General features: G+C 33.0%; 1 protein-coding gene and 1 long non-coding RNA gene across 9 annotated transcripts in view; one reads left to right on the top strand and one right to left on the bottom strand.

Moving 5' to 3' along the window:
• LOC143341159 (uncharacterized) overlaps nucleotides 1-12,744 on the bottom strand; it is a 618,628-nt gene that overhangs the window by 142,794 nt on the left and 463,090 nt on the right. The gene's annotated exons all lie outside the window — the stretch shown is intronic.
• The window catches only part of Wge (BAH domain and coiled-coil containing protein winged eye), a 646,012-nt gene that overhangs the window by 564,054 nt on the left and 69,214 nt on the right, over nucleotides 1-12,744 (top strand). For all 8 annotated transcript variants that reach the window (XM_076763823.1, XM_076763827.1, XM_076763824.1 and 5 more), the window contains one exon: nucleotides 8,076-8,372. In XM_076763823.1, coding sequence (XP_076619938.1) covers nucleotides 8,076-8,372 — 297 coding nt within the window. The remainder of the gene's footprint in view (nucleotides 1-8,075; nucleotides 8,373-12,744) is intronic.

The following is a 12,744-nucleotide window of genomic DNA, read 5'->3' as shown; positions in this document are numbered from 1 at the left end:
TTCAAAAAAAGGTCGTTCTATTATTTTTCCAGAGACTGAACCTAAATTTTAATTTTATTTTATATTTATAGTTATTTTATTGATATAAAGTTCATGTATCTAAGGAGACAATTTTTTTTCAAACACCAGGAATGTTACAATTTTCCATTTTTTATAAACTAGATTCAATCTCAGCATAAACTATCTACAATAGTTTTAATAAATTTTCTTTCACTCTACAATCAGATAACTGTCACAGTCAACATGTTAACAAAATTCTACATTAGTTAATAAATAATATAAAAAATTTATATAAAAAAATTGATTCTTAAAGGTATGATACACAACTTAGATGAATAATTTTCGTTTTGACAATTCTAAAAGAATTAATAATTCTACCCTAAGTGGCCAAATAAAGGTGTTTCTTTATTGAAAGGGTCTGCAGGAAGGTTTAAGGAGTAAAACCACTGTAAAAACCTGAAATAAAGCTTTTTTTTTGGTTCGATGTAAAAGTAAGAGGATAATAATATTCAAGAATGTTATTAACCATGTCATTAAGCGTTAAAAAAAGAATATTTATTCAAAAATAGTGCACACTGACGACGCTGGAGCCATTCTCGCGAGGCGTGTTTAGAATTTGAGGCGCTCTGCGGCACGCAGTGTAACTGACGCAAAAAACAAAAAATTTTCTCTTAATCTACATGAATATAGCTAGAGAAATACATAGGGGATCTTCGATAAGTTAATTTTAACATTATTTATTGACAAATGATTACCTCATTTATTGTACAAAATTGAAGTTTTTACTTCAAATGCTCGCCAATCACAAAAATTAATGTTTCAAAAATCCCCTACGTATTTCTCTAACTATACTCATGTAGATTAAGAGAAAAGTTTTTATTTTGCGTCAGTTACACTGCGTACCGTAGAGCGCCTCAAATTCAAAACACGCTTCGCGAGAATGACTCCAGCGTCGTCATTATGCACTATTCTTGAATAAATATTTTTTTTAACATTTAACGACATGGTTAATAGCATTCTTGAATATTATTATCCTCTTACTTTTCAAAAAAAAATCGCAAAAGAACGCTTTATTTCAGGTTTTTACAGTGGTCTTACCCCTTAACACTAGATTTACGAGCATTGATCACACGTATATTTATTGATACCTTTCATGTTGGCGATTACTTTAAAATACGATTTTTCTTTTAATTAGAATATGTATTCGTGTCATTGCATCAAACAAATTCAACGTAAGTTGTTAAAAAATAATATTTACGCGCTCTGCAATTTTAAATATGGAATCTGACATCCGTCAAATTGACGGCTTCCGTAAATCTAGTGTTAAAAACCATTGTTATGTAGAGTTATCGAAACTCGTATTGTCCATAATATCGCGATTCATAGGGTGTATGGAGATTCTTGCGACTGTACTATCTACGTACGATTGAAGTGAAAAATTATTCGCGTTCAGAGAATTCAGCGAGCAGCTCTCCCATCCGGTTCCCATTCTCCGTGTAACGATCCGTGTCACGGCTCGGTCGCGCGAAAAAGTATCGATATTCCGACATAACGAATGGATATCCTCCGATAACACAAACGATCGCCGGGGAAAATACTAGGCGGCGGATAATTACGACAGTACGATCTAGTCGTTGGAGAAGACGAGACAAGTGGAACTCGAGATAGAAACGAGCGACGACTGCGTACACCGATGGTTCGTTCTTCTCTACGATGCACAAACAAGTGATTCGTATTCGTGTATGCATATTTCTCGACGTATCGTTTCCAGCGACGGCGGAGTTATGAAATGCATGCGAACACTGACGCGTCTCGACTGATTCTCGGATCGCGTACACTCAAAACTCGCAATTCGATGACGAGAATATGAAGGTGCGTCTATGATACTTGAAAATACAAGCAGAGTCAAGTTTAGTTTGGATTGTTTAAATCAAGTCGAGTACTTGATTGATTAAACAATCTTGATTACCCAAGCAAACTTGATTACGTATTCTTAGTTAAGTATAATAGGGTCAGTTGCCCTAATATGGAATACTTTTTTTTATACACATGTGTCACTTGCTTGCAGAACTTTTATAAAAACTTAAGTATTATGAATTTATAGGAAATTCTATGCTCTTTTGATCGGTAACAGTCTTTAAAATATAATAACGGTTTAAGAAATGTTTACTTTTTGTATTGAGGTCCTCGTTGTCTAGGCTGTCATTTTTTCGGCCTTTTTTTGTGATTTTTTTTTAACGACAGGTAGGTTGTTTTGTAGTGACATTTTGTAGATATATTTATTCGTCTTATAGGTATGTATAGTATTTTTTTCATCAAAAAATATTAAAAATTGCGAGAGTTATAGCTTCCTGTTTAAAAAAACGCATTTAAACTGGCTTACATGATATTTCAAGATCTAGAAAATCGATTGACTTCAAATTTGGTGAGAATATTCAGCAGACGCGCCTTTATAGCTGGAACCAGAGATTTAAAAAAATATTGAGTTTTACTATTTTTTTTGATACGCTAAAGACAAAAGAATGATTAACAAATAGAAATTCGAAACTTGAAGCGTCGCCATTTCTTTATTTATCAGGATTTTTACTTCTCCCTAGTTCCTGCTGTAACTACAACCTTCCTTATGAAGATACTTCAGCCCCCTCTGTTTCAAATTATCTGGAATCTTGGAAGCCATTGGAGCACCTTTTCCAAAAGAGCCATTAAATAAGAAGCTATAATTCCCACGATTTTTAATATTTTTCCATGAAAAAAATATTGTACATGCTTAGAAGATGAATAAATATATCTGCAAAGTCTCAGTACAAAACAGCCTATCTATCATTAAAAAAAAATTACAAAAAGGGCCGTGAAATTAACAGTCTAGACAGCAATACCTCCTTAAGTTCATAGTGCTCGTAATATGGAATACTATATTTATATATTTATATCTGAAGAAATAATCGAGCTAATACAAAGCTGATGCACTTACCTTTTCATGTATAATATTAGGTCAAAGATCACCTCGCAAAAACTCGGACCGCTATATTTTCTGCAATATTCTTTTACGAACAGGTGTTACTTTGGAATTCGGGCATATGTGCGCTAGTTACAACAAATGACAATTGTAATCGATTGTATGCATCACCAGTAACAATATTGCGATAATTACTTTAATATTGCCGTGTTCCAAATTAGGAACGTATTCCATATTAGGGCAACTGACTCTACTATATTTTAATAATAATACAAGTCAATTATCCTGCACCTTGCACGATGTCCTCACAATGAAATTATAAAAAAGTTTATTGAACGAGTTGGTTTCAAAATCTGCGGTTTACAAGTCACGCAATCATCTTACTTTACCAACTTCCGTTAGATACTTGTACGTATAGTGCATCAATAAATACTAAAACTTTAATCGTTAAATCTTTAAACTTATCTAGAAACTGCGCTGAAATATTTCATACGTATCATTAGGAACCTGCATGTTATTATACTGCAAAAGCTCGATGAAATCCAAGTTGGATAATGAGGACCTCTTCTTGACAATGCAGTGATCGAAACTTTATTTCACTAATATAACATACTTCTTCTGCCATTTTCTCCCAAGACATTATAGGTATTGTTTTAAGTGGGATTACATATTTTTGTCACTACAGTGATATTGCTGATATCAAGGAAAATGATATTATTAAAATGGTAATGGAATTTGGAACAAGAATCTGATAGTAAGCACTCTAAATCTTACAATAGTTACATACATAGGTTACAAATTCTGAGTATATGTGTATTGTTAAGCTATTAGTACATATACAGGGTGTTCGGCCATCCCTGGGAAAAATTTTAATGAGGGATTCTATAAGCCAAAATAAGACGAAAATCAAGTCTATCAATTTGTTGATGGAGGCTTCGTTAAACAGTTATTAACGTTTAAAGTTCCGCCCGTACTGAATTTTTTTCTCGAAAATGCGCAGGATTTCGGGGGTAGGTCTATTCATAAAAAATGATTGTAATTGACCCCTGCAACCGAAAATAATTTTTCCAGAACGATTTGAAATTTTTTAATTTTGTCGAAAAATTTCACACATTCTCGAATTTTTTTCTAGAAAGTGGGTAGGATTTCGGTGGTTGTCTATTCACCAAAAATAATTGTAATTGGTCCCCGCAACAGAAAATAATTTTTTTAGAATTAATTAAAAATTTTTTTTTTCGCCGAAAAATTTAGGCACCTACCCCCTGTGGATTTTTCTTAAAAATTCCTTTTTCGTTTTTAGTAATTTTGTTTGACGCCCTACAGAAAAGTTGTCTAATACTTTTTTGTAGGTACCTATGAGATCTACTTCAGAAAAAAGTTTCATTGAAATATATTCGCAATTGTACGAGTTATGGCTGTTTGAAAATTGGACCATTTTTATGGGGTTTTTCTCATTTTGCAGGGTCAAGGACCAACTTTTCGAATATTTTTGCGATTTATACATATTCTCCACCAAAATACGCGTAATTTGCTTTTTTAAACATTAAAATCGTTCAATCCGTTCAGAAGTTATGACGTTTTAAAGATTCGCATGAAAATTCGGGCAGACATTTCTGGCCAGAAATTATATTTTCGGTAAGGAATTTTTTTCTCGAAACTGAGTAGGATTTCGGGGGTATGTCTGTTAACCAAAAATGCTTACAATTAACCCCTGCAACTAAAAATAATTTTTCCAAAACGATTCGAAAGTCTTCTTTTTTCACCTAAAACTTTCAGCACTTACTCGATTTTTTTCTCGAAAGTGGATAGGATTTCGAAGATATGTGTAATGACCAAAAATCATTGTAATTGACCCCCGCAATCGAAAATAATTTTTCCAGAACGATTTGAAAATTTTTTAATTTAATTGTTAATAACTTTTTAACGAAGCCTCAGTCAAGAAATTGATATTCTTGATTTTCGTCTTATTTTGGCCTCTAGAATCTCCCACTAAAATTTTTCCCAGGGTTATCCGAACACCTTGTATATAGTAATACAAGAGTGAGCAATGCGTCTTCTCTTGAGAAACTTAATATTGTTTACCTTTCAAACATATCATTCGTATCTTCCAATTGAGTATCCAAGGGTGGAGCTTTCTGCCTATTTAATTTCAAATAACTTTTTAAACGAATATTCTATACTATTCAATTTTGTTTTGTTCGTACAAAATTGAAATTTAAATGTATACGGAATGGTCACTAATGAATAGCCTCATGATTGTGAAACTTGACATCAAGAACTTGTAACAAGTCAGACTCGTCATTGTACGAAAAGAGGTTAAATGGGCCTTACTACACCCCCAATAGAACACTCAATTAGTTCACGCGTATATTTTTGGCCAGTACCCGTGAAAACACTACCACAGGTGTTAAACCAGACCAAAAGTTTTACCAAAGGTGTTTTAATGAGATGTCAATCAATGCTCGCCATTAACAAATTGACTGCCAAACCAAAACTGTACAATTCTTTGCGGGACCAAAACTTTGATTTTAGACAATTGTAAGCTACATAACTTAAAATTTGTTTTACCATTTATTTTTATAACCTCACTAAAATTCATGAATCCTATTCAAATTTCAACTTTAACACTTCATCCTGAGAATTAATTGTTCTAGTTCCATAGTAAAAGATCCTGTCACCCATATATGGATGACATGGCAGTCAAAATGTTAAAGCGTGATCACAAAACTGAACTAAAATTGGCGACGACGCAGATCGCCAAAGACGCCCTCTACAAGATCGCCATTTTGCATTTAACACGTTGACTGCTGCACCAGTTTTCTCTGTCTAGGGATATTCTCGATATTTTTTCAAATTATAGCATAACAAATAGAAATATTTAATATCTCAATGGAGTACTTGTTACTTTGTAGTATTCCTAATGACACTGACATTAAAAATTATATAAATATTAAGGTTCATTTATTGTAAGTGTTTTAAAAACACGTTGTAGGATTGAAGCGCCGTTCACCAGTGACCACCATGGCGCCAATACATATCATTTTTGACTAATTGTCGACTCATTCGAGCAAGTATTATGACAACTAAATGTCGCGATTATGTCCTAAATCTTCCAATAGATATACGACAACATTACCTTCGAATGACAAATTACTTGTAGTATTTTCTGACAGTCTCTAATTCTGATAAAAGAACGCTTAAACAAAGTCCTGTTATGGGCGTGAGGCATTTATTGTTTTAAGAAATCAATTATTTTTGTACGGAGAAATAATCTTAGTTATTGTACGTTGATGATTCGATAATTGTGTGCCATGAAAGCGCATTCACTGACTACTGGATCCCATCATGAGGATTGGTGCTTCCACGACACTATATTCGGACGTGAATGATAAAAACATAGGAAGATAGATGAGGATGAAGACAACCGTTGTATCTGACACAGGAAGACAGGAATCATAGTCTACCCGTCACTTGTTCCTTGTCGTACAATGCTGAAATACTATCCTCGACAGAGTATTCCATTGCTGCATACCCTTGGCGTGCCGTTCCATTGTTACGAGCCAGATAAAATGGCAACGCGTACAGAGATGAAAATAGGCTCGACAGGGAGCTAACATTTATCCTCTACACACTATTTATCCTCATCATTCGCGTATCGTAATTATTCGTCTTTATTAACGATATCCGGCGTTTTCGGGGGAATATTGTATTTCGTCTCCTTCGAATACGTTTTAGCACGAAATTAACGAATTCTGTGTATCTTTGATGAAGATAAACGATAGCTGCAAACATACTGCGTCTCGTTCAGGAAGTGAAATATTCGTGTTCGGGATGGGTCAATCAACGCTGAAACCTAAAAAGTTTTGCACGATATTAATAGTCGTAGAAAATTGTGACCAGTGGAATTCATTTTAGAGACAAATGTATTTATACCAGTGCCTCCCAACAGTTGTAATGTGATACACAATTTGTGATAAATTATTGAAAAGTTGCAAATGAGTTCACTTGAAGATACTGCTGAGAATATTCTTGTCATTTGTTGTTATCTACTTACGTAAACAAACATCCTTATCAGTAGTGATCATAAAATATTTAAAAAGATTATTTTAAAAAATTTCAGATCAAAACGCTTAAACCAGCTACAAGTAGCTGTTAATATTATAAATAATATTAGCTGTTAATATAAGTAAAGCGAAGTTTAATATTTTTGGATCTGATGGCAAGAAATTCGTTTGGAGAAAACGTAATGCTGAATTACAAAAGCAACAAAATCTCATATCGACTGTCAAACATGGCGGAGGACACGTGATTTTATGGGGCTGCATGGCATACAGTAATATAGGCCAAATTGCATTTATTGAAGGGAATATGAATGCCAGGATATACATCGAAGTGTTACGTAATAATCACAAAGAGCAATTAAACTGGGCATGAATGACAATTATTACTTTATGCAGGACAACGATCCCAAGCACACCGCTATAAAAATAAAAAAATGGTTGTTGTACAACGTTCCTAAACAACTTACTACACCACCACAATCCTCTGACATCAATCCAATCGAAAAATGGCACTTATTGGACACAGAAATCAGGAAACGGATAATATCAAACAAAACTGCTTTGAAACGAGTTATTTTAGAAGAATGGGCCAAAATATCATATGAAACAACTAAATGAAGATTGCAAGTTATTGTTGACGCCAAAGGGCTGCATACAAAATATTAATTATATAATTAAAATAATGACACACATTTTGTCATAATTAAAGTGTACAAATACTTTCTTGACTTTCAAATTCACGTATTTCCCGTATTATTTTTTTCTAATACATTATTAAAAATTATTATTCAACACATGATCTTAGCACATAATATGCTCTTAATGAATGCAGTTTTTGTTAATGATTCATTTGTTTATATAAAGATATCAAAAAATAAGGTGTACAAACACATTTTTGATCCACCGTATGTCGCTAATGACATTAAGCTTTCAGTTAAAAAAAAAAAGATTGTCGGAGGCACGAATTACTGAACAAGTTAGTCGCGTACTCAATGAGCGTCAAACGAATCTAATTCCGCCTACAGAGGATAAATGGATTTTATTGGGCCTGTTCTTAGGTTCGAGCACGGCCATGGCAGTAGGCGGTGCGACCCTGGTGCATTGCGGAGGACCTGGAGGGGAGGACCGTCCGGCCCACCTCGCCATTCCCTCGGGAGCCCTAGCACCCTCGCTGAACGCGGCTCTTGGCTCGAGCCTGAATTCCAGCCTGAATTCCAGCTTGAATTCCACGCTAGGTAGCATCGGTGCCGCAGCGAGCGCGGCCACTGCCGCCACAGCCGCGGCCACAGCCGCATGGCCGCCCACCTTATGGCAGTACCCCGCGGCGGCCGCGGCCGCTGCAGCTGCAGCTGCAGGTGAGACCGAGCCTGTTTTTCTTTGCTCTTTCTGTCTTTTCTGTTGTCCTCCTGGAACGAATTTTCGACCGCTCGACGTTCCGCCTCGCGGCCCGGTTTAACACGAGTCACTTTTCCGTTCCTCTTTGGTCGTCGTACAACTTTCCGGACACTCGACTGATCTCAAGCACTTTTTTGGTAATTATGTACAACAGCGACGAATTCACCTATTTCAACGACTTCGAAGTACGTTGGAGGGGATATACCACTGAATGCTCTCGAGCAAAATGTATTTATTGCTTGTTCTTTGTTTTCGAGATGTGATTATTGGGAACCTTGAACTCCAGTACGAATTTACGAATTTAGGGAAATATTATATTCTGTACGCAGAGTGAGTCATTTAACTCTTTCACTTTAATTTTTCTGGCAAACTATATGTTGTATAGAAACATGTTTCGAACGAAAGTTGTTTGGTATAATGAGGGGCATACACGGCAACTGTTGATGAGGTCAGGTTACGAAATAATAAACTCCGACACAATTAACGAACAAAATAGAAATTTATCAAATCAAATATGCGGTATACAGAAGCGATTGACATGTAACGACGTAACGAACGACAATCCTGGAAATGTAATCGAATAATCTGACGAGCTCGAATTGCTCGCGAGTATCATGGTGTTTGTCTCAGCAGGCGATGATCATTTGGGCAGTGCCTGAGAATGTTCGTCCCTCTTTCTAACAGCAACAATTAATTTTTGATTATTTTTCTTTTTTATCAAATTTTTCTGCATACAAACGTTTTGCTCTGACAGAGATTTCCTTAGAGACACCATAAACGAACATCGTATTCCCCTTTTTCAATATTATTAAATTTCATTGACGGCGATATTTGTCACGTTCGCGTCTGCTGATGACTTATCACTGGGTAATTGATTCACACAGCAATAACATTAGAAGATTCTACAGATTTTTAACCATCGAAACTAACAAAGAGAGTGCAAGCCCTTTAGGTCACCGATTTAGTTGAAACTTTGCACGTTTGTAGATTTAGTCGTCTGGTTCAAGAAAATGTACCATTATAGGCACAACTGCTCAATATTTTTTGAAATATTTATTAGTCTTATTATTGTTTGACTACAGATTTATTTTGAGTAATTACCGAGTACTGTTGTGGCTTATGGGCAACATCCAAAGATTCCTACACTTGGGGCCCGCGGTTCGAAACGTAAATAATAGTTTTTTTTTCAATCTATTATTTATTTTGTATTAATCTTTTCCCCATGAAAATGTATAATTTTAAGTAAATTGTAAATCAAATTTCTTAATACAAAAATTTATTTTCTACACTTTTTCACACTATTATATATTTGTTTCAAAATTTTGAGAATACTATGCAAGAAGAAAATACTTATTGTTGATTACAGCAATGATACTTATCGTAGAAACATGAAAAACATAGATTGCATCGTTAGCTTGCACATTGAATAAGTGGAGTAATGTTACATGAACATCTGTTTGAATGACTGATAAATTGTTAGTTGTCAATTAAAATAGCAAAATTTAATATTCGTGAACAAATAAAGTAAATTGAATTTATTTGATATTTGAAATCATTTTTGCACAGGTTTGGTCAGAAAGTTTGTCAGGGTGTAATTAATACTTACATGAGCGATAGATTTTATATTTCCTGTATAAATATGATGATAATCTATATTTTTGTATTCTTTCTGTAGTAAATAAAATTGTTATAGAAAACTGTTCTTCTTGCATAGTATTCTTATTATTTTGTAACAAATATATACTAATATGAGAAAGACAATAAACAATAATAAAGCTTTAATCATAAATATTTAAAAAACTATTGAGTAGTTGCGCCTATAATGGTATATTTTCTTGAACCAGATGATTAAATCTACAAACGTGCGAAGTTTCAACTAAATCGGTGACCCAAAGGACTTGCACTCTTCTTGTAAAGTAGACGTTCTGTGGAATTCTTATACACAAAAGTTTCACCATCCTTCACTGGAGAATATCTCAATAATTATTCATTTCTGACCCCATGCATCTTAATAATTTTTTACTCTATGTTCAATAGATTTTCGAATGGCGTGATTAAATATTGCATTAGTTACAAAATTCAAGGTGTCCTTCATATTTTTATAAAAAAGAAATACAGCAAAAAATTAATTGTTGCCTTGTATGCTCCTCTTTATATCGAATAACTTTCGTTGGAAACATTTTTTTATACAACATGTAGTTTCCAATAAAAATTAAAGCGAAAGAGTTAAATGACTCACCTTGTATATAAATTTGTATACTTTGAGAAATAATATTTCTTAGTTCTTTTTTTTTGCTCTTTTACCTGACTATTAAAAATAATTAAGAGTATGTTATAAATTATTTGATATAGTAAAACTTTTTATAATTACTATTTTTTTATTATATAAACTACATTTCGGCTGTCAAAGAGTGTGGACTTCTTTGAGTGAAAAAAATATCTTTTTATATTCTTTTCTCGACATCAAAAATTGTATGATAATACAGACTTTGTTTTTACCAATGCAATTATATTTGAATTACCTTATTAGATTTCGGACATCCATACTAGTTTTTCATATAAATATTTATTTTTTTTGCATCCGAAGAAAATTATACTAAATTTATACTAAAGTTTTTAATCCCAAGATCACCAAATAGTTCATAACATATTCTTAAAGTAATAGGTAATTATAATTTATTTTGAACTTAGAATTGTTTATTCGTCATTATTGCTTTGTAAACAGAATTAAACAAACCCAGACCATTACAAGCAAAAACTAATAATCTAAGTTGACCTGGTTTTGTTTCAGAACAATAAAAGATTTCTAGTAATTATACTTTGAAAACTAAGAGTAAACGACAAATTTCTATTATCGAAAACAAACTTTACAGTTTTACTCAATCGTTTATGCTATTAATGATTTGATTTTCTAATTCGAGATAGTCTTTAGAAATACAAAAGTTAAGCCTATAAACAATAATCGACAACGAAACTTTTATTATATCTAAAATTAAAACATAATTGAAAGTAATGGTAATAATATTGTATGTACAAAAAATAGTAGAGTCTCTTAATTTTACTAACTTTTGTTTCGTTTTTTGCAATAATTCAAATTTTTGTTGCTTCAGGTCACGCAAAGATATATTTCTTCTAACATATTTCAAAGTCATTGATCTCGACGAGGTCGGCGCTGTTGTAAATAATTACCAATTTTTTGATTGGCTATATTAATCCTTTGAGAACCAGACCATTTCAGTGAAAAATACTTTCATCGTTTTGGACGCACGTCGAGAAAAAATTGTGGACGAACCTGCCCCTAAAAATCAACGAAAACTAATTTCCTTATGACAGTTGCTTAAATTAAAAGAAAATTTATGCATTGAATATGGTAATTTTTCGATACGCGTTATTTAGTTGCCATCTGCTCCGAAACCGTCGTATTTTGTCTAACGCTCGTGCTCCAAAACGTTCGTCCCCAAAGGGTTAATCCTAAAATAAGTCCAGTCGAGTTTGACTTGAGGAATAATTTGAAACCATGAATTAAAATTTGACTAGGTTCAAGACGAATGAATTTGTAATATCTATGGAACAAAACTAATGTTAAACTTATTAATATGAAGATTGATTGTCATTGAATAGCAATAGGATAATGGCAATGATCAACACATCATTTTTTATATTAATTTATATAAAATTATATATAATTTTGTCTGTTTTTTTTAACGTATTGTTAATAACCATTGAATATTTGTAATAGATAAGAAGAACTTACATTTTAACTATATACATTTATAAGCAATATTTGCGTTCCAATTTAGTTGACAATAGTTAACTTGGTTCCCAATAGTCTGCTTTTATATAACAAATTTATGTTTATGATTCTTAAATTTTATATCGATAACTTACAGTTTTAAATAGTTGGTTCATCTTGTACTATTACTTTTTATATTTTCTTGGTTAACATTTTTATTCAATAAAATCTAAACTAGAGTCGAAACATTTAAATTGTTTAAATTATGCTTGTGTTGATCGTTGTTATTATTCTATTGTAAACCAATGTTAGTTGTAAACAATATTTGAGCATTTCTGGGTAATTATACACTATTATGCAAAAGTGTAACCACGCACACGATTTTGCAGTTTTAAGAGTTATTAATAATAACCGAACGAAAGATCGCTCAAAATTATTTATTTCGGTGAAAGATAATTTAATTTAAGCAAATATTTAAAATGGTAGAGGCTATATGTAGGTCTAATTTGGGGCTTTGCAAAAATATGGCCGCAGTAATCTAAATCGTGAATTACAAAATTGATCTTTGCGATGTTTGTCGAGTAAAATTCAACGACTCT

This window comes from Colletes latitarsis, chromosome 4 (assembly GCF_051014445.1).
Source record: "Colletes latitarsis isolate SP2378_abdomen chromosome 4, iyColLati1, whole genome shotgun sequence".
Lineage (NCBI taxonomy): Eukaryota > Metazoa > Arthropoda > Insecta > Hymenoptera > Colletidae > Colletes > Colletes latitarsis.
This window is presented reverse-complemented; position numbering and strand designations above follow the sequence as displayed.